The following is a 25,873-nucleotide window of genomic DNA, read 5'->3' on the forward strand; positions in this document are numbered from 1 at the left end:
ACTTTTTCAATGCATATAAGGATAAGTTTAAGGAATAAGCAAGGGCTATCTTTTGACAAGTTTTCTTAGCAAGTACAGAAGGCTTTTCTGTGAAAATAAGGTTTAAACGACTGAATTTATGAATCTAATAACGCGCCCATTTGATGTTATACCCAACATGTGAAACTAGTCTTCATTGGTTCCCACAACTCACCTTTTGATACGTGGCAATTCTTCTTTATACTTATTTCTCCTTCAACCCTTTATTCCTTCCTTACTTCCCTCTTCCCACCTTTCCCACACCTCATTATCCATAGGAACTATCTGCTTTGCAGAATATACAGAATTACATCTATTCCCAGTTCAGAACAAGCCTGCAAGCCCCTTCACATCCTTGCACTACTCCCTGAGGGCAGCCTTTTTCTTCTTTTAAGAAAGAACATGCTGGAGAGTTTACAAATTAAACACAGTCTTATTTAAATGCTTATTTTATTTGTCTATAAGTATTGCCATTTGTTTGAGTTGCTCACATAAATCCATTCCATCCAAAGAGGAAATGTCAAGTGCTTCTAGCAGTGTAAGCACAGTTGGCATGGCCGACCCAAAGATCTTCCACCACAGTCTACAGAAAACCTGAATGTAGTTCAACAAATTGAATGCTCTTATTCTCTGGGCCTGAAGAGATTTTTTAAAAATCAGTTTGGTTTTTTAAAATCCATCAAATGTCAATCATGGCAGAGAAGACCACTGAGCTGATTTCTGATACCTAAGTTATCAATGGTCATAACTTATCCTAAATGACTACCGGCATCTGAAAGACCTTAGTGTAGGGCTCTTCACAAGTAACTCAAGCACCACTCACACGAGAACAATGGGGCATCCCCAGAGCAGTTGAGTGCTACAGACTTCCTCCACTGCTCCCTCCCTCACCACGGTTCTCAGGCCAAGAGCTGAGAGGATAATGCTAAGACACTGAAGGTTTTACAACAGGAGGCTAGTGGGGGACGTCCTGTGAGGTACTCATTTCTGAGGTACATCTGAATGCTAAAAATAATGATGAAATTTTGAGTAATTATTTGAGAAATAATGATGAAATTACTCATGCCTATTTGTATTGCCTTCCACTAATTAGTTATTTTACATGTCTAGCCTGTGTTCTTTCTCACAGGATAGTTGGGAGCATTAAACAAGATAAAACATGTTGACCGCCTAATCTGGTGTTTGCAAACCCAGGAAAAATATTCCCACCCTTCTCCCCACCCCCAAAATAAAGAGGTTAGTCCTTGAATTTCGAAAGCACTTTATACATAAGAAGAAATTAGTCTTTCTGTCAGCATCCTCATCAGCATGATTCTGAATTCCTCCCAAGAGTGCCTTCTCTCTTGTAAAATAAACACTTTATACTATTTCAAGTGCACATAAAGTTTTGTTTTTGGTCAGTGCTCTTTACTTTCCACTGTGAAACGTTATTTCTGAGGACTGAACCCCAGAAGGAAACATGTTAAATGTGTTTTTTTTAAATGATGATTCAAAGGCAGACTTGTAGAGAAGTCAAGTTGGGAGGGAGAGGGCAAATGCAGCCTCTGAAGGGAACTGTTCTAATCATTACCTAGAAAACTTATGTTATACAACCACATTCAAGGACACAAGGCAAAGCACTACTTTAAAACTAGAGGGACTGATCAGGTCGGTGGAAAGCACAGCTGAAACAGGGAGGGAAATGCACTTGAGAATAATTTGAATTGAGACAATGTACCATCAGTCCTCGATGCTTCTGTTATCTGAAAATATCCAAGTTCCCTGTCTCTCTTTTTTAACTCCCACAGTATCTTTATGGAAATCTCAAAGCAGTATTCTCACAGACCTAAATAATAGTTATCATTTTGTTAGGATTCAAAATTTCAATCCAGTAGCCATCAGGATCTTGAATAAATGCCAGGCCTTTCATTTTACCTGTAAAATGAAATGATTTTCATTATTAAAAACTTAAAAAAACCCTGAAAAACTTTAAAAAGATTTTTGTTACTTCAAATTTAATTTGCATTCTTTATAGTATTAATTTTTAACAATTCTGTTGTCATTGTTGCCCAAATGCATGTTTTTTGGAATGACTAATATTCTATCTTCTACACATAGCTGGGAACATACTGTAATGAAATAAACTGTGGGACTGGATACATCTTTTAGGTAACAGATGAGTCCCACCTCTTTACAATATCACTTCATGCTACCAGTTGAGTCATTACAGAAATTGTCTTATTTTAATTAAACAATTAAATATATATTGATTTCAGAGAGGAAGGGAGAGAGATAGAAACATCAATGATGAGAGAATCATTGATAGGCTGCCTCCTGCACGCCCCCTACTGGGCGGCGAGGGTGGGGGGAATTGAGCCCGCAACACAGGCATGTGCCCTTGACTGGAGTAGAACCTGGGACCCTTTAGTTCACAGGCTGACGCTCTGCCAAACTGGCTAGGGCAGAAATTGTCTTATTTTAGAGGAAGAAGAAAATGAGGTGCTCGAGGGAGCAGGGGGCATGGCTCACCCACAGCCCAAAGACCCAGATGCTTGAATCATACAACCCTGTGAAGACTATTCTGGGTAACCCAAGGTCTGCCAATCCGGTTCTTTCTCACAGGAATTCATAACTGGGATTGAAAGGCTAGTAGGTCTAGCAAGTAGAGCTGTTGGCTTAAATGGAACAATGTGACCTCAGAAATTTATGGGACGAAGATGCTGAATCAGTTGACTCCTATCTCTAGTTCCTTTCCTCAAAATCAGCCCAGAGGAACATAGCAAGTAGGGGAAAAAGTAAGAACCCCTTGGGTGATGGCTGTGGAGAGGAATTGTGGGAATGAGGTAGGGTGACTGTTTTAACTGGTCTATGTGTGGAAGGGGGACCATCAATGGCAGCCCATCACGCCTGTGGGAGAATAAACAGAAAGAGTTTTGTTAATTTGATTCTTGCTCCTCCCGGTGGCTGGGGCATCAGCACCACCCCCACACTAGGGGGATGGAAGAGGGTGAGGGTTTGTGGTACCGGTTCAGATGTCCTCAGGAGTAAATAATGGCACCGCACACAGAAGCCTGAGAAAAACATGTGGGAACCGACTGATCCCCTCCAGCCTTCACTTTCCACACAACTAGGCTTAGGGGGTGACAATCTCAGGAATGTCTCCTAGTAATACTGCTAATATTTAGTCCTGGAGGGACAAAGCAGGAAGATCTAACCAAGAGACTTGCTCTGTGGAATGTGAGGTGCTTGTCATTTTCAGTGCCTAGGGATTTCTGCCCAGCCCACCTTCCTGTCACTGGGTTGTAAAGACTGAATCTGGCTTTCCCCTCATTCACATTGCCTGATGAGCTGGGATAGCTAATATTTGCAATAAAAAATATTCTCTCTGAGACCAAAATAACAAGAATTTGAGAAATATAATCATAAAATAAACAATGGATTATAGATTCAAAAAGAAGAACAAATATTAGACCAATGGAACAAGAACAATTAAAACATGTAAAAGTGATAAGGAATATGAAATATAAGCAATATGAAACAAGAACAAGAAAAGTTAAAGGGCCCAGCTCAGTGGTTGAGTGTTGACCTATGAACCAGGAGGTCATAGTTCCATTCCCAGTCAGCGCACATTCCCGGGTTTCAGGCTCGATCCCCAGTGTAGGGCATGCAGGAAGCAGCCAACCAATAATTCTCTCTCATCATTGATGTTTCTGTCTCTCTCTCCCTCTCCCTTCCTCTCTCTGAATCAATAAAAATATATTAAAAAAAGAAAGAAAAGTTAAAGCAATCAAGCAAAACTTAGAAATCAAAATTATAATAGCTGAAATAACACATTAGATGAGAACACAAAAGATAACTATCAGAACAGATACATTTGAGAAAAATTAGCTAACTAGTATGCCAGTTTGAGGAAATCTCCTAGAAAGAAGGCAAGGAAAAAGAAATAACAAATTTTAAAAGCTTCTAGAACAAAATGGAATATAGAAAAGAACATACGAAAGAACACAAATCAGCCCTAGCTGGTAGCTCAGTTGGTTAGAGTGTCGTCTTGATATGCCAAGGTCGTGGGTTCATTCCCCGGTCAGGGTACATACAAGAAGCAACTAATGAATGCATAAATAAGTGAAACAACAAATCAATGTTTCTCTCTCCTCCTTCCTCTCTCTAAAAATCAATAAATTAAAAAAAAATCAAAAGAATACAAATCAGACAGCAGATTTTCAACAGCAACATTGGAAAACTAAGACAATGGAGTTCTTTGTCCAAGATTGAAGAAAAATAATCCTAAAATTTTATATTCAACAAAACTGCCATTTGTGTCTGAAGGCATGGCTCTCAGGCATACAAAGCTTCAAAAGTTTATCTCACAAATCCTTTGAAAACAGTTTGGGTTGAGGTACTTAATAAAGGGACAGAAATATCTAAAAAATGCTGAAGGGACATATGGAGAAAAGGTGATCAAATACTCTGAAATCGTATTTATTATCTTTAAAAAATGAATCATATCCAAGTCTGGGCAATAGTAACATGATGGGAGTAAAAGGGAACAAGTTCTTTTCCTGTTGGGGAAGATATCTAAATATCAAATCTTTTAATGGAAATAAAAAATTAAAATGAAACAGTGAAAACAGTGAAGAGTTTCAAATGAAAACTGAAATAAAAATTATGGCAGAAACAAATCTAAGTAAAATAAATTATACTACATGTAAATCCAACAAAATTTAGACATATACTATTTCAAGAAACATATATAAAACTTAAGGACATGCAAAGGTTGTAAAAGATGAAAAAGAAATACCAGGCCATTATTAACTGAAGAGATTTGGTATAGTCATATTCATATCAGATAAAGTAGACTTTAAGGAACTTATTTTGGGGTGGCTAGATAACACCTGAGATAGAGAACAAGGTGGGGTCCGAGGGTAGGTGAGGAGCCTAGGTCTTTGATGGCTCCCCATATCCTGTGTCTAGACCAGTGATGGGCAACCTTTTGAGCTTGGTGTGTCAAACTTCGCCAAAAAACTGAGCATAACTCGGGTAGTGTGTCACTTTGAGGAAAAAAACATTATTTTGCAAATGTTTTATCCTCAGGAGCAGCAAATGTTTCATCCTCGGCATGCAGCCGCCTCAGCAGCCGCGTGTCATCAGAAATGGCTACACGTGTCAGTGCTGACACGCGTGTCATAGGTTCTCCATCACTGGTCTAGACCCTTGTGAAGCACCCTAGTCGCTGTCTTTCAGGTCCTTCAGCGGGTATTCTTCCAATAACTCCCATCTTTCATTAAGCCGGTTGAAGTAGACTTTTTCAAAGTTACTTGCTCCAAAAGGGTTTTACTACAACAGTGCCCTCCCATGGGTGCTCAGTGGAAGTTCTATAACTCACCATCGTCAGGCTTCTTCACAAATTTGACTCCCAGTTCTTCAAATCTTTTGCAAGCACCATGTACATCAGGAACTGCAATTCCAATGTGACCTTAGGTGACCACCCCCAAAACAAGGCAAAGAGAAGGAAGAAATCATTACAACAGGGTGGCCAAGTGCCACAAGTGGCTTCCAAAACTATATATTTCAAAACAAAAGGCAGCCAAAGACAGACTGGATCAAGTAGGTTAGAAAACTATAATATAAAGGGTGAAGCAGAAGTAGAATTATAGTTGATATGGAAAATAACACAATAATTAGTAAATAATATAAAAATAAACTCTGTTTCATGTACTCATAACTGTAAACCTACTTTTGTCCTGCCCTGTATTAAAGAATAAAAATCTAAGTCTAACTGGCTGGGTATAATAAATTAATTAGTTGCTCTGAATTATAAATTATTGAAAATAAGGCCAAAATTGACTCATATATTATGAATAAACTATTAAGAATAGGTTATTCAATCTAGTAAGAATAACCTACAAAAGAATAATCATTTACTCATACTTAATAGGTTTGTGATTGACACTGACTACATAGCAGCCAATTTAAGCCTATAACCCCATTATCTTGACTGAAAGGTTTTAGTTCAAGGCAGAAGTATATGCTAAGCAAAAATCAAGATTATTATTCACCACAGCTTTTGGTTTTTACATTAAAAACCTACTGGAAATATAACACAGACACTGAAAAGTAAAATCACTGTGAGAGAGTAGATGTAATATTCAGACTGAGACTATGAGATTAAACGACTCCTAAATAAAATTATTTGTGAAAATAAAAATAACAATAACCCTACTCCTAATAAATGACTTATCCTCAATGCTTTAGATTGTTTACAATCATAAAAAGGAATGCGGTGCAAACAGCACACAAACCCATATATATTATATACAAAGAGGGAAACATACCAAACCCTCGAGGGTCTGAGTTGCCGCTGTGGTAACTCTGGGTCTCATCCTCCTCAGTGCCCCAATTGCTATGAAAGGAGGGAAAACACAATTACAAGGGACCTGTAGAACAGATATTCTGAAAAAAAAGTTGCAACAATCTGTCTTTGTAATCTTATCATATATATTATTTGATATTCTTGGTCTAATCTCTGCTGTTATAAATATTAAGTTTTTAACTACAGAAAGGGCAAATGGGCAAAGTATGATTTTAACTAGACTAAGGAGACTAAACCAGGCATCTGGATAGCAATAACAAAAGCAACTATCACTCACTGTGCTCAGTAAAATCCTCATAACAGCTTCATGGGCTATATTATAGTATCTGCATTTTATAAATGAGAATGTCACTTATGGAGGTGATATAACTTGTTCAGGGTCGCAGAGCTATTGTCAGAGTCAAGACTCATGTCTAGGTCTGTCTGATTCCAGAGCTGTTTTGAATCAGGGGACACATTAAATCACATATCCTGAAACAAATACTGTTTTTGGTTACTAAAGAGTGCACAGAGCCCTAGCTAGAATGGCTCTATGGTTGGAGTGTTGGTTCAAGGACCAAAGGGTTGCAGGTTCGATTCCTGGTCAAGGGTACGTACCTGGGTTGCAGGTTCAATCCCAGCCCCAGTCGGTCAGTTGGGGAGTGTTCAAGAGGTGACCAACAGATGTGTCTCTTTCACATCAATGTTTCACTCTCTCTTTCTCTCTCTCTCTCTCTCTCTCTCTCTCTCTCTCTCTGCTTCCCACCCCCCACCCTCCCTTCCACTCTCTCTAAAAATCAATGGAAAAAAATGTCCTCGGGTGAGGATTAACAACAACAACAACAAAACAGTGCACAAAACAACATAAAGAATAAAAAGAGGAATACCTATTTCAACATTTTATGAAGACTTAGTTGTAGTACTTAAACATTTGTTAGCGACAGTTTGGCAAATATCTTGCCATTTCAGTCTTAGAGTCTCTACCTAAAAAGCAAATGATCTCACTTGTCCTACCTATGCCACAAGACCAACACAAAGACCAAAAGATCCATGAAAAAACACTCAAACATCCTGTTACAAATGCAAAGTGGTTAGGCAGACCAGGTTTGAATTAGGCTGGTAAGGGAAAACAGTGTACAAAAACAAGTCTTTAAAAAATATAGATTATATAAAAAGATAAAAAACTCATACTCACTGTGTCAGTTCAAGTGTAGCTTTTCTGGAGAATACCCATGCTACCTTTTCATCTTTATCTTTTGGGATGTCATTTTTATCCTCATAAGCCAAGAAATAGAGTGAAAATTTCATTGTGGGAAAATCTAATTTTTGGAGTAGCCTGAAATTAAACAACAATCCTGAATCAATTGACAACAGGAAAGGTTGATTCATGCTAAAATCAACATAATAATTTTCAAGTTCTACTAAGAATAACTCTGTAATAAGGCCATTTTAATAGGAAAAGCAAGGTAAGCCAATGAAAAATATTTCATTTAAAAAAAATCTATTCAACGCTGTGGCTCAGTTGGTTGGAGCATGTCCTGTGCACCAAAGGATTGCAGGTTCAATTCTCTGTCAGGGCGCACACCCAAGTTTCGGGTTCGATTCCTGGTTGGTGGGTAGCCAATTAATGTTTCTCTCTCACAATGATGTTTCTCTCTCTCTCTCTCTCTCTCTCTCTCTCTCTCTCTCTTCTCTCTCTCAAATCAATAATAATTTTTTTAAAAAGTATCCTCGGGTGAGGATTTAAAAAACATCTATTCATCTGTAAATCTCAGTGAAATAAAAATTTAAAAAGCAAACTTTTGTAATTCATCACTTCTTCAAATATCATCAATTCTTTAAATATAATGAAACTTAGCCAGAATTATGGTACTTGTATATAAATGGCAAAAGATATCTTCAAAATAAAATTTTATTTTTAGTAAAAGATATAATGTGCTACTTTACTGTACTTTCAGGTATAAGACATTCAGTTAAAGAAAATAAATGCATTGAAAGTATGATTGTCTAATCACTAACCTGGACATCTGAAACTGAATCAAAATAGCCCAGCCCATGTGGCTCAGTGGTTGAACATCAACCTATGAACCAGGGGGTCAGAGTTCGTTTCCTGGTTGGGGCACATGCCCGGGTTGTGGGCTTGATCCCTGGTAGGAGGCATGCAGGAGGCAGCTGATCAATGATTCTCATCATTGATGATTCTATCTCTCTCTTCCTCTTCTTTACTCTTTGAAATCAATAAAAAAATAATAGTACTAAATGTAAACTATAATGGAAAAATAAAACTTAAATTAAAAATACTTTTTAAATAAATAAATAAATGTACTGAGTTCTTACTAAGCCAAAACTCCTAGGGAAAAAAATTGTGGATCTGTGGTAAGAAAGAAGGAAGGACACAGAAGAGGTGACTGTCAACAATTAAGTGGTTAACAGTATCAAATACTGCAGAAAGGTCAAACAGGCCTGAGGCTGGGAACAGGTGACCAGACATGGAAAGGTCCCGTGAGGCAGTTTCCGCAGCATGGGGCAGCCGAAGCTGGACCGCCTGCCCTGGGAGAGAAAGGGAGGGCAGCAGCGTGGTCTACCTTCATGGTTGGTGGGAGACAATGGGCAGGAGGGCCAGAGAGCAGAGGGCAAGAATTATCCTAGAATAGAGACGACTTAAGCTTTTTGTAGGTTGAGGGAAAAAAGCCAGTGGAAAAGGAGAGACTATATGAGAGAAAGAGTAGACAGATTATTAATCCTGAGGTTTTAAAAAAAGATCAGTGAAGTTATGGCCTATAAAGTGAATTCAGAGTATAAGATTATTTTGCAAGGAATAGGGTAGTATGAGGATGCATATAATTTTCTTTAGGATTAAATGCTCTAAGATGACCTCATCTATAATAATAAAAGCGTAATATGCTAATTAAACCGGACAGCCAAACGACCTTCTGGACAAAGCCGCAGTGGTGGGGGCCGAGGCAGAAGCAGTTAGGGGCGATCAAGCAGGCAGGCGAGCAGTTAGGGGTGATCAGGCAGGCAGGCGAGCAGTTAGGGGCCATCAGGCAGACAGGCAAGCAGTTAGGAGCGATCAGGCAGGCAGGCAGAGTGGATAGGGGCAGGCAGGCAGGCAGGCAGAGTGGATAGGGGCAGGCAGGCAGGCAGGCGAGTGGTTAGGAGCCAGCAGTCCCAGATTGCAAGAGGGATGTCCGACTGCCAATTTAGGCCTGATCCCTGTGGGATCTGCAGGATCAGGCCTAAACCAGCAGTCGGACATCCCCCGAGGGGTTCTAGATTGCGAGAGGGTGCAGGCCAGGCTGAGGGACACCGCTCTCCCTGCCCCATGCATGAATTTCATGCACCAGGCCTCTAGTTCATAATAAGAGGGAATGACTGAAGCATAACAAATGAAAAGTTCCTAGAGTTCTGTTGAAACCTTTTGATTATCTCTGGTATATAACATGCCCTGGCCGATAAAATCTATACACTGACTTACCACAAATAAGATTTACTCTATTTGTTTATAATAAAGAATCAAACACCTCAAATACTGCAGTCATGAAAACTTAAGCAGACTGCACAGCCTTGCAGACCCATCAGGTGGGAGATGCAGCACATGATCCTGCTGAAACCTGCTTTTCTCAGCTGAGCATATCTTTCAGTACAATGTCATGCCCCCCTCTTGGGGGCTTTTAAAAACAAGGTCAGCGTTGGAGTTCATCAGACCTGGCTTCAAATTCAGGGCTAGTTACTTAATGTTTAACCTCTGGTTTCTTCCTTCATATGGGGACATAAGCTACCTTATAGGCCTACTCTGAAGATGGAATGAAATACTGTGTCAAATGCCTGCAAACAGCAAGTGTGCAATTAGTTTGGTTTCATTCTGTCCTTTAAATATGCCATGAATATATATGCAAAATACTTTTTCTGAAAAAAAAAAAAAAAAAACTACAATAAATTATTTACAGCAGTTATCTCTGGGGAGAAGAACTGGGAGAGGGAGGCTATTACTTTTCATTTTGTATTTTTCTGAATTGGTTGGATTTTTAAAAAACAGAGACATACTGTATTAACCAAATTTTTCTCTCAATGTCAATGGAAGTTATCTAGGCAGCAAATTAAAGATCATTTTATCTTTATCTTTATTATAAAAAACAAACAGAAAACCTCAAATCAAGAAAAATAAGCTCTGGGGAGCCCGCCCACACCTTCCTGTCCCCCTCTTCTTCTTTGCTTCTTCTCTCCAGGAGAGTTACCTTTGCCCTTCTCTCTCCTAAGCTCCAAGGGCCTGTCTTTTGCTTCTGTAACCTATTTCCTGAGCCTACGCAGCCCAGCTGGCTCACTTCTACTAACTTTCTAAATAAATATTCTCTTACAATTTGAAAAAGAATAATAAACAAATACACTTTAAGAATGACAAGATCAGAGGATAACCTGTTCAGCAAAAGACAACACTTTCTAGAAAAATGGGACAGATGGCCAGTTTTAGGTAAACTCATTCATTTTCTAAGTAATAGGTCTTTATATCTATACCTTTTCTGAAGTAAACAAGGGGCTAAAAGTGGCTCTAACATCAAAAGGGTCTGGGCATACTAAGGATTTAACTGGCAGCTCTCAGAGAGAAGGGAGTTAGAGAAAATACAAGTATTGGTGTCTCGCTGCCCACTGAGCCTGGCTGGGACAGAGGAGCTTGACAGAAGCCCTGACAGCAGTCCCTGACCGCTGGCCAGAAGGGCTTCTGTGATTTATGAAGCAAACTTGAACCCATTTAAAAAAATATATTTGAAAGCATTCCCTGTATTTGCAAAGCTATATATTTAAACATTACAGGCACCAATATATTGTTTACTTACGTCATTCCAAGAACTCTAGTGTAAAAATCCAAAGACTTCTTAGGATCCTTAATTCGCAGCATGGTCTGCTGCAACAGAAAATCCTAAGGAGAACAGTACATATTAAACACCTTCCAGTTTTACCACTTGTACCAACATTAACTGTGCCTTCTGTAACAAGATGCAAACAGTCCACCATTGTAACAATGTTTAGGAAGAAAACACTTTTTGTCCCCTCTGTCTACCATGGAAATCATCTGGAAAGTTTCCATACCTACTACCTACAACTTGGGCTCTCTGCCCAAGGGTATTTTCTGGTCACAAGGGTAGGCAGGTCCCAAGTGCCAGGGAGTTTACAGCCCAGGAATGACACTCAACCAATTGTCCCTTAGTGGGACAATTCTGAGGCAGGTTCCAGTTTCTCAGAGGCTTCCCAGCAAGCCCAAGCCCAAATGTCCTCACGCTTACACACTTTTTATCACCTCTGTTCCCCAGAGGTTTCTCTGACTACTTCCCAAATAAACTGCTGAGAACTAAACCCCTATCTCCAGTCTGCTTTTGGGTGTCCCAAACTAAACAGTGACATTATAAATAAAGGATCCGATTACTGTAAAATTTGTTGAATGAACACACAAGTGCCCTCACAGAACTATTGGTAATCATAGCAAGGAGTTACAAGATCCTAAACTCCTAAATACCTAAAAGCGTAAAAATTACTGTCTCTAACACCATTGTGAAATTGTCCAATTTAAAAATCAGGAAACAAGAGACTTGATTTGACTGATAAAAGGGTATAGAGAGTATAATAACTCATGGAGTTAAGATTATTATTAGCATTAATAATTTGCCTCGGGGTCTGACCTCACTAGGGAGTTTACTTTCATTAGGTACATACTATAAGGTATTATTGCCTGTAGGTATTAATATCCACATTTAATAGATGAGAAACATACTCAGAATGATGAAATGAATTGCCCCCAACTTTCGGATGCTAAGCCCAAGTCTTCTTCTACCACAGGTATCTTTCAGACCATGAGTCTTTTAACTATGTTTGTGCTTCCTAACACATTTATATTCTTGTCATAACCAAGGACTTCACAAGATAGGCCTGAAAACTCTGACCTCTCCTTTCACAGCCACACAGACACATCCCCCCTGTAACTCACATCATCCTATATAATAAAAGGCTAATATGCAAATTGTCCCCTCGGGAGTTTGACCGACTGGGAGTTTGACTACTCACTATGACGTGCACTGACTACCAGAGGGCGGCGTGGAAGGAAGGAAGGCCCTGGCCGGCAGCCGGCAGCCGGGGGAAGGAAGGCCCCGATCGACCTGATCACTGGCCAGACCTAGGGACCCTACCCGTGCACAAATTTCATGCACCAGGCCTCTAGTATACAATACAAATACATGTGATTCATTCAGCATCATTAGGAAATTATATTCTTATATTTTACTAAAAATTTCTTTTTAATCCTCACACAAAGATATTTTTCCATTGATTTTTAGAGAAAGTAGAAGAAAGAGGGAAAGATAGAGAGAAGTATCGATGTGAGAGAAACACATCAATCAGTTGCCTCCTGCACGCACCCTGACTAGGGTCTGGGCCAGGGAGGAGCCTGCAACCAAGGTACGTGCTCTTGACCAGAATCAAACCTGGGACCCTCCAGTCCGCAGGCCAATGCTCTATCTACTGAGCCAAACTGGCTAGGGCTATTTTGCTAAATTTTTAAATAACAAAATTGTACTTTTATTGCAAGCATTGAAATTCTCATTTAAAACAAAACTAGATTAAAAACTATTGTAATACCCTGATCTTAATGAATGTAATCACTTAATTCTTCATTCACAGTTTATAATCGCATAGAAGGCAGTTGGCTCTGAAGTTACATTTCTAGAATATCTGGACAGTTTTTTGCAGTCAGGTGTCCCATTCCTAAAAGTCTGTTTCGGCAAACAGCTGAAAAAGAAAAAAGCAGCTACTGAGATCCAGGCACTAGCTGGCCCTCACAATTAGGTATGATTTCTCCCGTTGAACATAACTGCAAATATCCCTCCAAAGTCGCTCAGCGACTGCAATGGAGTGATACCAAAATAAAAGCCACAGAACCAATTCCGCTTCCTACTCTTGTTCCAGCAGAGATTAAAACAGGCACTGTGAACCCTACAAAAATAGCAAATATTCTTCTCAGCTAATGTGAGTGACTGCCGCTTCTCTATCAGTTACAGTATTTGCTTGAGGCTGGCTCCAGGCCACAATGTAAGTCCAACCAAGGCAATTACAAAGGCTGTCTCTGGCAGGCCTCACAGGGGACAGTTGCCTTCCTCACACCACACATGGTGCACAGCCAATACACTGTAGTCTCTGGAGGGAGCTGCAGGCAAGAACTAAATTCTAAAGATGTTCTTGGTTATACTATGAAACACTACCAGGTGTACCAGTTAATACTGCGGATTTTTTTTCCAATAGATGGAGTTACACATATGTTGATATATATGCGATTTGATATGTATACTATTTTGTTGTATTGACAGCAAGCTTCAAAACTTCATATGTCATGTTGCTGAAGGTGTTACCATCATAGATATTTTTATGCTTAAAAACGTTGAATTTCGTGCCCAAAAAGAGCATTTGCAGGAAGTTTTAATCCATTACTTTATTTTGAAGAAAAGTGCTGCTGAAAGTTATCGAATACTTTGGGAAGCTTATGGTGAACATACTCCATCTCAAGATACTTGCGAACGCTTTAAATGTGATGATTTCGATGTGAAAGACAAAGAATGTCCAGGTCAACCAAAAAAAGTTTGAAGACCAACAATTACAAGCATTATTGAAGATGCCTGTCAAACTAAAAAACAACTTGCAGAAAGATTAAACGTTGCTCAGCAAACAATTTCCAATCATTTGCAAGCAATGGGAAAGATTTTAAAGGAAGGAAAATGGGTGCCACATCAACTGAATGAAAGACAAATGGAAAACCAAAAAGTCATCAGTAAAATGTTGCTTCAACGGCATGAAAGAAAGTCTTTTTTGCATCAAATTGTGACTGCCGATGAAAAGTGGATTTATTTTGAGAATCCCAAATGCACAAAATCATGGGTTGATCCAGATCAACCATCAACATCAACTGCAAGGCCAAATCGCTTTGGAAAGAAGACAATGCTCTGCGTTTGGTGGGATCAGGAAGGTGTGGTGTATTATGGGCTTCTAAAACCAGGTGAAACCGTTAATATTGATCACTACCAACAAAAAATAATCAATTTGAACCACGCTTTGATTGTGAAATGACCAGAATGTGCCAGAAGACACGGCAAAGTAATTTTGCTTCATGATGATGTACCATCACACACTTCAAAACCAGTTAAAGACACATTAAACAATCTTGCCTGGGAAGTATGAACCCACCCACCTTATTCACCAGACCTTGCTCCTTCAGATTACCCCTTTTTACGATTGATGGCACATGCACTTTCTGGGCAGCACTTCAAAACATATGAAGAAGTGGAAAATTGGGTCTCTGAATGGTTTGCCTCAAAACAAGAAAAGTTCTATTGGGACGGTATCCACAAATTACCTGAAAGTTGGGGAAATGTTTAGCTAGCGATGGGCATTACTTTGAATAAAGCACTTTTGATGTTTCTCTTGAAATTATCGTGTTTTCTTTGATTATAAAATCTGCATTATTAACCGGTACACCTAATAATTGCTGCTGTGAGGAACTTTGCAGATGGAATTAAGGTTACTAATCAGCTGACCTTCAAATAGGAAGATTAGCCTGGATTATCCAGCTGGGTTCAATGTAATCTAATGAGATATTAAAAACTTGTATAGGAACAGAGAAAAGAATGAGAGATAGCAAAGAACATAGAAGCGGAGAGGTGTGGCAGGAGAGGAAGTCAGATTCCAAGGGTGAGAAAGTTTCAATGTGCCACTGCTGCCTTGGAGATGTAGGGGCATGTGTGCAAGGAGTTATGGATGGTCCTCAGCTGAGAGCCAGCAAAGAACTGGGACCTCAGTCCTACAACCGAAAGGAATTGAATTCAGCCAATAATCTGAAAGATTCTGGAAGGACTTCCCTCCAGAGCCTCCAGTAAGAGATGTAGCCCTGTCAATACCTTGATTTCAGTCCAGTGAGACCATGTCGGACTTCTAACCTATAGAACTGAGATAGTAAATCTGTGTTGTTTTAAGTCATTTACCAGTAATAGCAAACTAACACAAGTCAATGTAAGTCCATAATTTGTTGAGGGAGGGTTCAATATATTACACTAGTTTTTAAAAAAATGATTTGAAATGTTAGTTACTACTGTAAATAGAAAACCCAAGCTATCTACTTCTCTGCCTTAAAAATGTACAATGTGACACAGTTTTATTTCTTCCTTCTAATCTGTATGACTGTTATTTCCTTTTATTGCCTTATTACACTGGCTGGAACTTCCAGCCTGATGTTGAATAAGAGTGGTGAGAGCAAACATCCTGGCCTTGTTCCCCCAAATTAGGAAGAACGCATGACCATTATGCACAATGTTAGCTGTAAGGTTTTTATAGATGTTCTTTATCAAGTTGAAGACGTTCCCATTCCTATTATTTTATGGGGGTGGGAGGGGGGAAGGAATCATAAATGGTATTGAATTTTTGTCAAATGCTTTTTCTACATCAATTGATATGATCATATTTTTCTTTTTTAGCTTCCTAATGTGGTGAATTACTTTGAGTGATTTTTGAACATAGAAATAGCCTTCCATACCTGGAATAAACTCTGCTTAGTCATGGTGTGTAATTCTTTATTTAAATTGATGAATTCTATTTGCTAATAATTTTTCAAATATTTTTATGTCTATAGTTGTGAGGGATATTGATTTGCAGTTTTTTCTTTTTGTACTGTCTTCATCTGGTTTAGTACATTGGTAATACTAGCTTTATAAAATGAACCGGGAAGTGTTCCCTTCTCTTTGATTTTCTTGAAGGGACTGTGTATAATTGATGTCAATTCCTCTTCAATGTTTAGAAAAATTTTTCAGTGAAATCATCTAGGCCTGGAGATAGGCTTTTTGGAAGATGATTAATTATGAATTTGATTTCCTTATGTTATAGAGCTATTCAAATTATTTATTTCACATTGGGTAAGTTATGAGTTTTGTGTTTTTCAAGGAATTGTCCCACTTCATGTAAATTGTCTAATTAATGTATACAGAGTTGAACATTGATGCCTGGCTTTCTGACATCCGTAGTCTGTAGTGGTATTCCCTATTTCATTCCTGATGTTGGTAATTTGTGTCATCTTTTTTTGGCAGTCTTGCTACAGTTTGTCAATTCTGTTGCTTTTTCCTAAGAATCAGCTATGTTTAATTGTTTTTTTTTTTTCTATTTTCTGTTTTCAATTTCATTGATTTCTACTCTATTATTCCCCTCCTTCTGCTTCCTTTGGATTATTTTGCTTTTCTTTTTCTAGGTTCTTGAGGAGGAATCTTAAATGACTGATTTGAGACTTTTCCTCTTTTCTAATGTATGCATTTAGTGCTATAAATTCTCCCCCTTAGCACTGTTAGCTGATATTCCGCTTTCATTTTTGTAAAGACAGAAAAAGGCCTCTCCTTTTCTTTGCAGTGGCCTTCCACAGCATCTGGTAATTAAACCCCAAGATTGTTGGCTCCTCTGATTCCAACAGTTCCTCTGTTCAAACTCAGGGCAAGATAAGCTACTCTCAAGGTTGCAATCTTTCATGCCCCTTCTCCCTGCTGTTTTCACAACTCAGGGATAATTCGCACCAAGGAGTTTCTAGTTAGTAGAAAGTTCCCCTCTCCCCTCCTCGTCAAACTAGCCTCTTTTAAACTCTTCATAACTTTGTTCTAAGTGTGTTTTACAGGCTTGGAAGAAATAGGACATCTGCTGGACTGTCTCCTGGAAAGCAAATAAACTAACTTTTCAAGACAACCCCTGGTATCTGCTCAAATTCAACACAATCCCCCTCCCTTCCTTGTCACTTAGCAACTACAGTTGCTTGCTCTTTAGAAACAAAAGCCACTGTTTGGTCCCTGCCCTGTATTGACTAGCAATACTTGGCCCTTTCCTCCCTTGGAAAGGAAAATAAGTTTCCTCACTACATTTCTTGTCTTAGTTGTGAATTCTTTCACAGCCTGCATTACCAGCCAAACTCTCCAATGTATTTTTAAAATGTTTCCCTTGAGAATTCTCTTGACCCATGGATTATTCAAAAAAATGTATTATTTAGTTTCCAATTGTTTGAAGATTTTCCTGTTATGTTTCTGCTATTGATTTCTAGCTTGATTCTATTATAGTCGAAGTACACACTCTTTATTTCAATTATTTTAAATTTGTTCAAATTGGTTTTAGGGCCTGTGTCATGATCTACCTTGGAATATTTTCTGTGGGCACCTAAAAAAGTGTATTCTGTTATTATTGGGTGGAGTGTTCTATAAATGTTGATTACATGTTCTTGCTGATTAGATCTTATTTGCTTAAGGTGTTGTTAAATCTATCTACTTGCTAATTTTCTACTAATTGTTGAAAGAGGAGTATGGAATCCTCCAATTATAACTGTAGATCTGTCTATTTCTTCTTTCCATTAGATCAGTTTTTGCATCACATAGTTTTGCAGTTCTGCAGTCTGTTGCAAACACATTCAGGATTGCTGCCTTCTAGGTCAACTGACCCTTTTATCATTACATCATGTACTTCCCCATGATCATTTTCTTTGCTCTGGAATCTACTTTGTTTGATATTTATATAGGCACTCCTGCTTTCTTTTGATTACTGTCTGCATAATATATATTTTTTCATCCTTTTACTTTAACTTGCCTCTATCATATTTGAAGGGAGTTTCATGTAGATAGCATGTAGTTTGGGTATATTTTAATTTTTCTTTCAGCTTGAGATATAATTGACATATAGTACCATGTAAGTTTAAGTATACAGCATAATGACTTAACTTACATATGTTGCATCATGATCAGCACAATAAATTCCATCATATATGGATAAGCAAGGGCATGTTTTTCAATCTACCCTGTCTTAATTGATATATTTACATCAAATGTAATTGTTGAAACATTAGGGCTTAAGTTGGCCATTTTACTTATTTTTGTTTTTTGTTTTCTTTCTTTTTTTCTTTTTTGTTAATCCTCACCTGAGGATATTTTTTCCATTGATTTTTAGAGAGAGGGGAAGAGACAGAGAGAGAGAGAAACAGCGATGTGAGACAGACACATCTATTGGTTACCTTCCGCATTCACCCTGACTGGGCCGGGGATCCAGCTTGCAACCCAGGTACGTGCCCTTGACCAGAATCGAACCTGAGACCTTTCAGGCTATAGGCCGACTCTATAACCACTGAGCAACCGGCTATTACTGTTTTCTTTCTTTTCCTTTGCCCTTCTATAGATCACTGGAACATTTTTTTATAATTCCATTTTTATTTCTCTAGAGTATTTTTACACATATTTCTTTGTATAGCTTTTTCAGTAGTTGCTCTGGTGTTTCTTTATATACAGGGCTGACAGAAGTAGGTTTACAGTTGTATGTGAAACAGAGTTTATTCTTGTATTATTACTTATTTAATTATTGTATCATTTATTATTATAATGAACCTACTTTTGCCCGCCCTTGTATATAAGTAACTTATCACAGTCACTTGGTGTCATTATTTATCGGTCTGAATCAAGTATAGAAACCTTACCTCTCTTTACATCCCTTTACTCTCTCATTTCTGATTTTCTTAAAATACTTCTGCTGCTGGGTTGGGGTAGAATTTCAGGTTTCCCCTGTTTCTCCACTGACACAGCACAGGGGGAAAGCTTGTTACTTCCTGGCGAGATGAAAGTTCTGGCTCCCTACTTGGCCTTCTCTGACACCACGGTGGCAGGGGTAGGCTGGGCACCTCATTATTGCCCCTTGGGTAGACCAGACCCCCGTTCAGCCTTTGCTGGTGTAGATGGGGCTGCAGCCATAGTTTTTTTCTGTGGTGCTGGTTGTAGCAGAGCAGTTATTGTTTAAAAGTTTCTGTTTTATCAGGAAATATTGCCCATTTCCTGGTCCTGAGGCGAGAGAGGGAGGCTTTCCTTGGTCTGCGCCATTGGCATTTCCAGATTGGTAGCTTTGTGAGCTCCAAGTCTGGGCTATATGAGGCAAAAAGAAAACCGAGGAAACCCACTCCCATGGTGGTCTTAGGGTCTCGAGGTCCCTAGCCAGTCTGCCTTCTCCTCACCTTTCAGTCTCCTATGTTTGTTTTATATATAATGTACTTACCATGAGGAATAGGAAAAAGTATGTACACTCCATTCCCAGAAGAAGTCTACAAATGGATTTTATACAACTGCCCCAACAATGCTTGGTCACTGTATGTCTGTTTCAGGATACATCAAAACTTGTCAAGAAGCCAGAATAATGGCAAAAACATTGCTTGACTTTGTGGTTTCTACCTCTCAGATTCTCTTTCTAGTGATGAAGACACTCATTTCTCTAGAACTGCTACTAAGGGGCTTTGTAAGACAGTACATCTTATTCAAAATCAAGATCTCTATTGCCTCTATCCCCTTCAGTCTTCAGAAAAGAGAAACTTCACACTTAAATTTAGCACTAGCCAAATTTTCAGAAAAATGGAAGTTTCTCTGGCCTAAAGTGTGTGTGTTGGCCTTAGTAACAGTGATGCCTATCAACACTCTCTCCCAAGCAATCTTCAAAGGTGTTGCATCACCGCGAGCAGTTGAAGTCTTATGGCTCAACTAAACAAACAACCACAGGCTGAAAGGGTATCGGTCAGGAAAAGAGCTGGACACCAGAGCAGCGTTAGGTGTTCCTCTCCAGCAGGAGTGCTTAAAGGAGCTAGACAGCCCAGCTGCAGGGGGAAGATCCACACTGGGGAGGCGTGGGAACCACCCGGTGCACCGCAGGAGCCAGTACCTCTAGTAGCAACTCCTTAGGCACGGCTTCCAGAATCTCCACAAAAGTCACTGCATTCAGGGAAGCCCAAAGCTATGGCTTCCTATTAGGAAATTACAATTCTCCCTCCCCAGATGCAATTTACCAATTGAGTTATTTTTACCATAAACGGTATTCCCAAGGAACAAACACCATTTTTAATAGTTTCCCGGGAAACAAGCTAGAGTTAACCAAAGATCAGAATCACATCCAAGGGGAAAGGGCTTAACTCTTTACCCTATTGTCATATCTCCTATAAAACAAAAAGTGACAGTTTTGTTTTTTCCTGACTTTTTAAAATCACGATTGCCTTCAGAGAAAGATCCTTTTGGAAAGTATATCTGAGGGCAACAACACTGTTTTACTATGTGACAGCTGGGGCTCATGGTTGATGCACAATATGGTACAACTTATTTTTTTCTTTACTACCTTCCTCCTTCTAGTGTTACTTCCCTGACTCAACCTGTGTCGGAATTTAACAAATATTCCAGAAAATGATTCAGCCACTCCTTCACTTTCATTCTATCTTATCTAAAGTGGTTTCATTTGGTCCTTTCCTTCCCACTCTATAAATCAACAGACAACATATTTCAAGCATACTTTCCCTATAGATAAGAGAGACAGAAATAGCTAGGAGACATAAAGGTAAGTTTCTTAAATTTAAAAATTACCTGTGATATTGGTAAACACACCTGCCAGACCACTCTTACAACAGGTAAGAGAAACAGGAAAACCCTAGAAACCCTCAGTATCATGAGGTTTTTTCCAGTCTCATGCAGTGTGAGAGAAATAATTCTTCAGAGGCAATATGGTTCAAATGGTGACTATATCACCATTACCTTGAGTAGATCATTACTTTTCTTAAACCTCAGTTTTCATGTCTTTAGAATGGGGATAATTATAGTTCTCAGCCTGTAGGGTTCAGTTGAAAAGTAAATGGGATAATGCATGAAAGTGCTTAGCATAGTGCCTGGCCCAGAGTAAGCTATTCTGCTTATTATTCTTTCTATTATACTTATGAAACACACCCAGAATTCTACTACCAACTATTGCTTTTGATCCCAAATTGCATTCCCCAGGCCTTGCTCTGGAGTGATGTCTCTATCAGCCCACTCATCAATTCCGCCTGGGTCAAAATATTAAATTCATCACAGCCAAAATAAATGCTCCTTCCTATATTCCCATCAAGGAACACCTCTAGAATCCCTTGCTAGCCCTAGTCAGATACCTGGAGTCTTCCTAGATTTCTCCCTCTCTACTCCTCCATAATGCAATCCAAGCATCCCATCAACCTGACTGCTTAAATCCCTCTGGAATCTTTCTCCTTGCCTTTCTAATGATCACCTGCCTGAGTGATTACAATAGCCTCCTTGTCTCTGCTTCTTGCAGGCTTACAACGCAGTCCAAAGTGATCTTCCTAAAATACTACCAGATTGATCTTTATATAATGAAAACCCAATTGTGCCATTTCTGGATTAAAAATTAATCCTTCAGCAGTGCATTACAACTTTTAAAATAAAGTATTGCCCAGCTGGTGTAGTTCAGTAGACTGAGCATCATCCCATGCACCAAGAAGTCACCAGTTCTATTCCCCGTCAGGGCACATGCTCGGGTTTTGGGCTCGATCCCCAGAAGGGGATGTGTAGGAGGCAGCCGATCTCTCTCTCTCTCTCTCTCTCTCTCTCTCTCTCTCTCTCTCTCTCTCTCTCTCAGTCTCTAAAATCAATAAAAAAATTATTTAAAATATAAAGTATCAAGAGCAAGTACATATGGTTGATGCATACTTCTCTAACTTCATTTTTTTCATACTTCCCTAAACTGGTAATCTCAAATGTTTTTTATTTCATAGCCTTATGAGTTCACAAGAAGCATGCACCCTCAATAAATGTATACTTACTTTAATTATGCACAAATATACTAATAAAACACATAAATACAAATCTTTACAAGGTGAGAAAAACAAGTGAACATAATAAGTGATCATAATTTATTTGAGCATCCCAATGACTGCTTTGTGTACCTTCCCCTCAACTTGCACTGCTTATAACTTCAGTATCATTACCTGTAGGTCCCTGCATCAGTTTTCTGATGTCATTGTGCTTTTATATATACTACTAGAGGCCTGGTGCACAAATTCGTGCACCAGTGGGGTCCCTTGGCCTGGCCTGCGGGATCAGGCCAAAACTGGCTCTCTGATCCCTGAGGGGTCCCAGATTGCGAGAGGACACAGGCCAGGCTGAGGGACCCCACCGGTGCATGATCGAGGCTGGGGAGGGACACAGGAGGTTGGCCAGCTAGGGAGGGACCGTGGGAGGACTCCAGGACATGTCCGGCCTGTCTCGCTCAATCCTAATCCGCCAGACCCCAGCAGCAAGGTAACCTACTGGTCAGAGCGTCTGTTCCCTGGTGGTCAGTGCACATCATAGTGACTGGTCAACCAGTTGACTGCCCCCTGGTGGTCAGTGCACATCATAGTGAGTGATTGAGCGGCCTTAGCATATCATTAGCATATTATACTTTGATTGCACGGATGACCAGACGACCAGACACTTAGCATATTAGGCTTTTATCATATAGGATGATTCTCTCTGGCTATTGTCCTTTCTTCCTCCTTTCCATTCTTTCTTCCCGTTACCTTTGCACCCAACTCTACCTGGCTACCTCCTTTGTATTTGGTAAAACTAAGCTTAAATGTCACCATCCCTGAAAGTTTTCCCCAACTCTATCACCTACCACTCCAAATTACTGTAACAGAGGACATTGATGAGAACAGTAGAAAGACTGACTTTCAGATTACTACTTGGGAAAGGAAGTATTTGGCCTTTTGAAGAAAGTTAGCCAAATAATATATAGCCCAGGATATGGTCAGCTGTACATTCTTTTGTCTACCTTTATGTCAGAGATGCAAATGATCAACAAGTGAGTGGATTTTCCACCACTGCTGCTCTCTCCTTTTCATAGAAACCTCATCACTTACCTCACTTTCTGGACGAGCCTTTTTGGCGTCCTCATCACCTCAGGCTTGGATCCCTCCAACCTATTCAACAGAACCCTGAATGGTTCCTCACTACTCATATAAATCCAGCTTCCTTAGATGTGACATTCAAAGCTTTCTCCATGACCTGGATTCACCCTACCATTCTAGTTTTCTCTACCACTGCTTCACCGCTTAGATGACCCCAGACTTCAACCAAAAACACATAACTTCCCTCTCCAGAACCTGCACCACACTGCACCTTTCTGATATCTCAGCACATTTCTGCTCAGAGGTGTCTTCCACCTAGAATGCCCTTCTATGTAATTCAGAAAGAATCCCATCCATCTTTCAAGGAATGGGCCCACCCCCGCCTTCTGCTTGAGCAGTCCCAGATCCCCACAATTGAAATGCAACCTTAAACTGTGTAACTTTTCATAGAGTTGAGAACACCAATGCACTTTATCATCATAGTAGCCCTTTTTATGCTCCTTTTACAAACTCAGCCCCAGTGCCCTGCTAAAGTCACTGCAGCCAATGATAGAACTGGGGATTCAACTGTAGGTCTTCAGACTCCAGGTACCCTGTGCCCACACCATATCACAGATGCTATCGTCAAGAATTTCTACCTCCTGTGCTCCCAGGGTGCTTTCTAATTTTAATAGCACGTTACTCCCAGTTCCATTTTATGTTAGAGTTGGTGTATATTTGGGGAAGGGACCTCATCTTGTTCATCCCAGTATCCCCAAACATTCTTTATATATAGCAGGTAATCAGTAATCAGGCTGAATTTAATTCATTTAGGTTTTTTAATTTACTTCATCTCAAGTTCCAAAATTAGTGCTGAAAACAGTACTCCAGAAGCCAAATAGAGTGGAGGCTGGGAGTGTGGGCTCCTCCCTGAGCAAGTTACCCAATGCCTATGTGCCAGAGTCTCATTTGTAAAATGGAGATAATGCCTGCTTCACAGGATTGTTGTGAGGATTAAATTAAGTAATGTACTTAAGACAGCAACCCAGGGCCTGACACACTCAATATATATAAGCTGCTAGTACAGATCCCATTTTACGTACCCCACATGGTAGTACTTCAAAGGCCAAAAAATTCTGATCTCAAAAAAGAACTACTCCAAATCACCAAGAGAAATTTAGATTATGAGAAGTGTAAATTAAGAATGCGAGGAAGTGTACTGAACACATTTCATAAAGATCTCCCTGAAAATTTTTTTTTTACTAGCCCAATACATAAAATCCCCAGTTACCTGGGAAATTAATATATACTGAACGACTCTATGTGAAATAACTAAGTATTATTATGAGAAGGTATACAAGTGAGATGAGTGTGAGAGATTTTATATATATTTGCCTAAGTACCAGATGTTAGTCAGAGGCTTTAGCAATTACAGGTGCATGACTCTTTGCCCTGAAGGCAAAGAGCAAGCAGGGACCAAAGTCATACACCCCTCTTAGAGGGCTGCATAAAGCACATTTAATCTTCAAGGAATTTAGAAATTCCCCAGCCCATTGAATAAATACACGAAGGCCTTTACTGACACTGATGAGTACTAGAGTAAACCCCCCTGTGACTGCTGTGTCTAATCTTGACAAGGCACGTTAAGTACCACACCTCAGTGAGTTAGTTACACTGACTCAGTACAGACATGTTAAGCAAGCTGGAGGGATGAAAGCCTTCATGTGCAACAGGTCATTCCTCCACTGAGTAGATCGGTGAAGAAATTTCTACGATTCCTTTCGGATCTAAGCTCCATGATTCTGTGATCTCTCCTAGGGCTACCTCGCACAGGCTGGGCAGGAGGGTGGCTGTGAGCATACACACGTAGAAGCGAAGGAAAAGCGAAATTCTGGGCGGGGTTAAACCCGAAGTGATCAAATTAGCTTCTAGGAGTTGAGCCCGGAGCCAGGGCAGTGACGGAAAAATGATGCAGGCTGGGAGAGGCCGGCATGGACAGAGACCTTGGAACCTGGGTTGGGAGTTAGTTCTGAAATTGCTCTTCTTATCCGCCCCGGTTACTGACCTTGGGAACACGCACACCCACAGGCAACGAATCTGACTGAGTTAGTTGTGGCTTCCAGTTAACATCCCCAAATTAAAAAGTTAATGCAAGTTGGGTTGCAGGCTTTGAAACAATTTGAAGAAATGGACTTTCTCACGGAACCCCCATTGCACACCATTAGTCCTCTCCCCAGCTCACTTCGGCCCGTCCAAGGGGGTCCGAATGGGGTTCGAATCCAGTCCGAGCCGGGCCTGGCTGAGCCCGGGAATCTGCTCTATCTTTGGACCCCAAATGCGCCACGCTGGGCCCCGACTCAGGAGAAATAGGTTCTGCGCCCACCTTGGTGCTGGGGTCCGGGTCCGAGCAACAACCGAGGGCAGCCTGGTCGGTAAGGCCCCCAGACGCGGGCTGCGGTTCTGCCATGGCTGCACTGCTGTATCACGGACGAAGGTACCCGGGAACGCGGCGAGCTCCACACTACGCCCAGCCCGGGGTTGCCTCCTCCAGCCACGGCGTCGCGCCGCGGGGCGGGCACCCGCTGCCTTCCAGCCAATAGTTATGCGGAGAGCAAATTGGTTCTGTGCTGATTGAGTGCCAGTGAGTCAGCGCCTCCAGCCACAGAGGTCTGTGCCCCGAGACTACAACTCCCAAGGTGCCTTGCGCCTAATGGAGGCCCGCTTAAGGGGCGAGTAAAACAAACAACCAACCAACCAACCAAACAACACTGTTGGCTGACAAGAGTGGTTTTTCTTCGTTGCTTGATGACCTAATTTTGTTAAAGTTC

The 25,873-nt window shown here is 40.2% G+C and overlaps 1 protein-coding gene across 1 annotated transcript; it reads right to left on the minus strand.

Annotated features, from left to right (window-relative positions):
* Positions 1-449: 449 nt before the first annotated feature.
* GLO1 (glyoxalase I) lies at positions 450-25,611 on the minus strand. The gene is made up of 6 exons (XM_008151953.3): positions 25,429-25,611; positions 11,182-11,264; positions 7,542-7,682; positions 6,330-6,397; positions 5,381-5,470; positions 450-1,932 (listed from the first exon to the last, which is right to left on the minus strand). The coding sequence occupies exons 1-6, from the start codon at positions 25,510-25,512 to the stop codon at positions 1,844-1,846; spliced, it is 555 nt and encodes a 184-aa protein (XP_008150175.1). The 5' UTR covers positions 25,513-25,611; the 3' UTR covers positions 450-1,843.
* Positions 25,612-25,873: the final 262 nt, after the last annotated feature.

The sequence above is a fragment of the Eptesicus fuscus genome, chromosome 10, assembly GCF_027574615.1.
Source record: "Eptesicus fuscus isolate TK198812 chromosome 10, DD_ASM_mEF_20220401, whole genome shotgun sequence".
NCBI classification, from domain to species: domain Eukaryota; kingdom Metazoa; phylum Chordata; class Mammalia; order Chiroptera; family Vespertilionidae; genus Eptesicus; species Eptesicus fuscus.

Excerpts from the sequence above, each read along its gene's own strand:
- GLO1 (XM_008151953.3), bottom strand. The coding sequence starts at position 25,512 with ATGGCAGAACCGCAGCCCGCGTCTGGGGGCCTTACCGACCAGGCTGCC. Across the intron at positions 11,265-25,428 it reads ACCCGGACCCCAGCACCAAG|GATTTTCTGTTGCAGCAGAC; the intron begins GTGGGCGCAGAA and ends TGTTCTCCTTAG. Across the intron at positions 6,398-7,541 it reads GCTACACTTGAACTGACACA|CAATTGGGGCACTGAGGAGG; the intron begins GTGAGTATGAGT and ends CTCCTTTCATAG.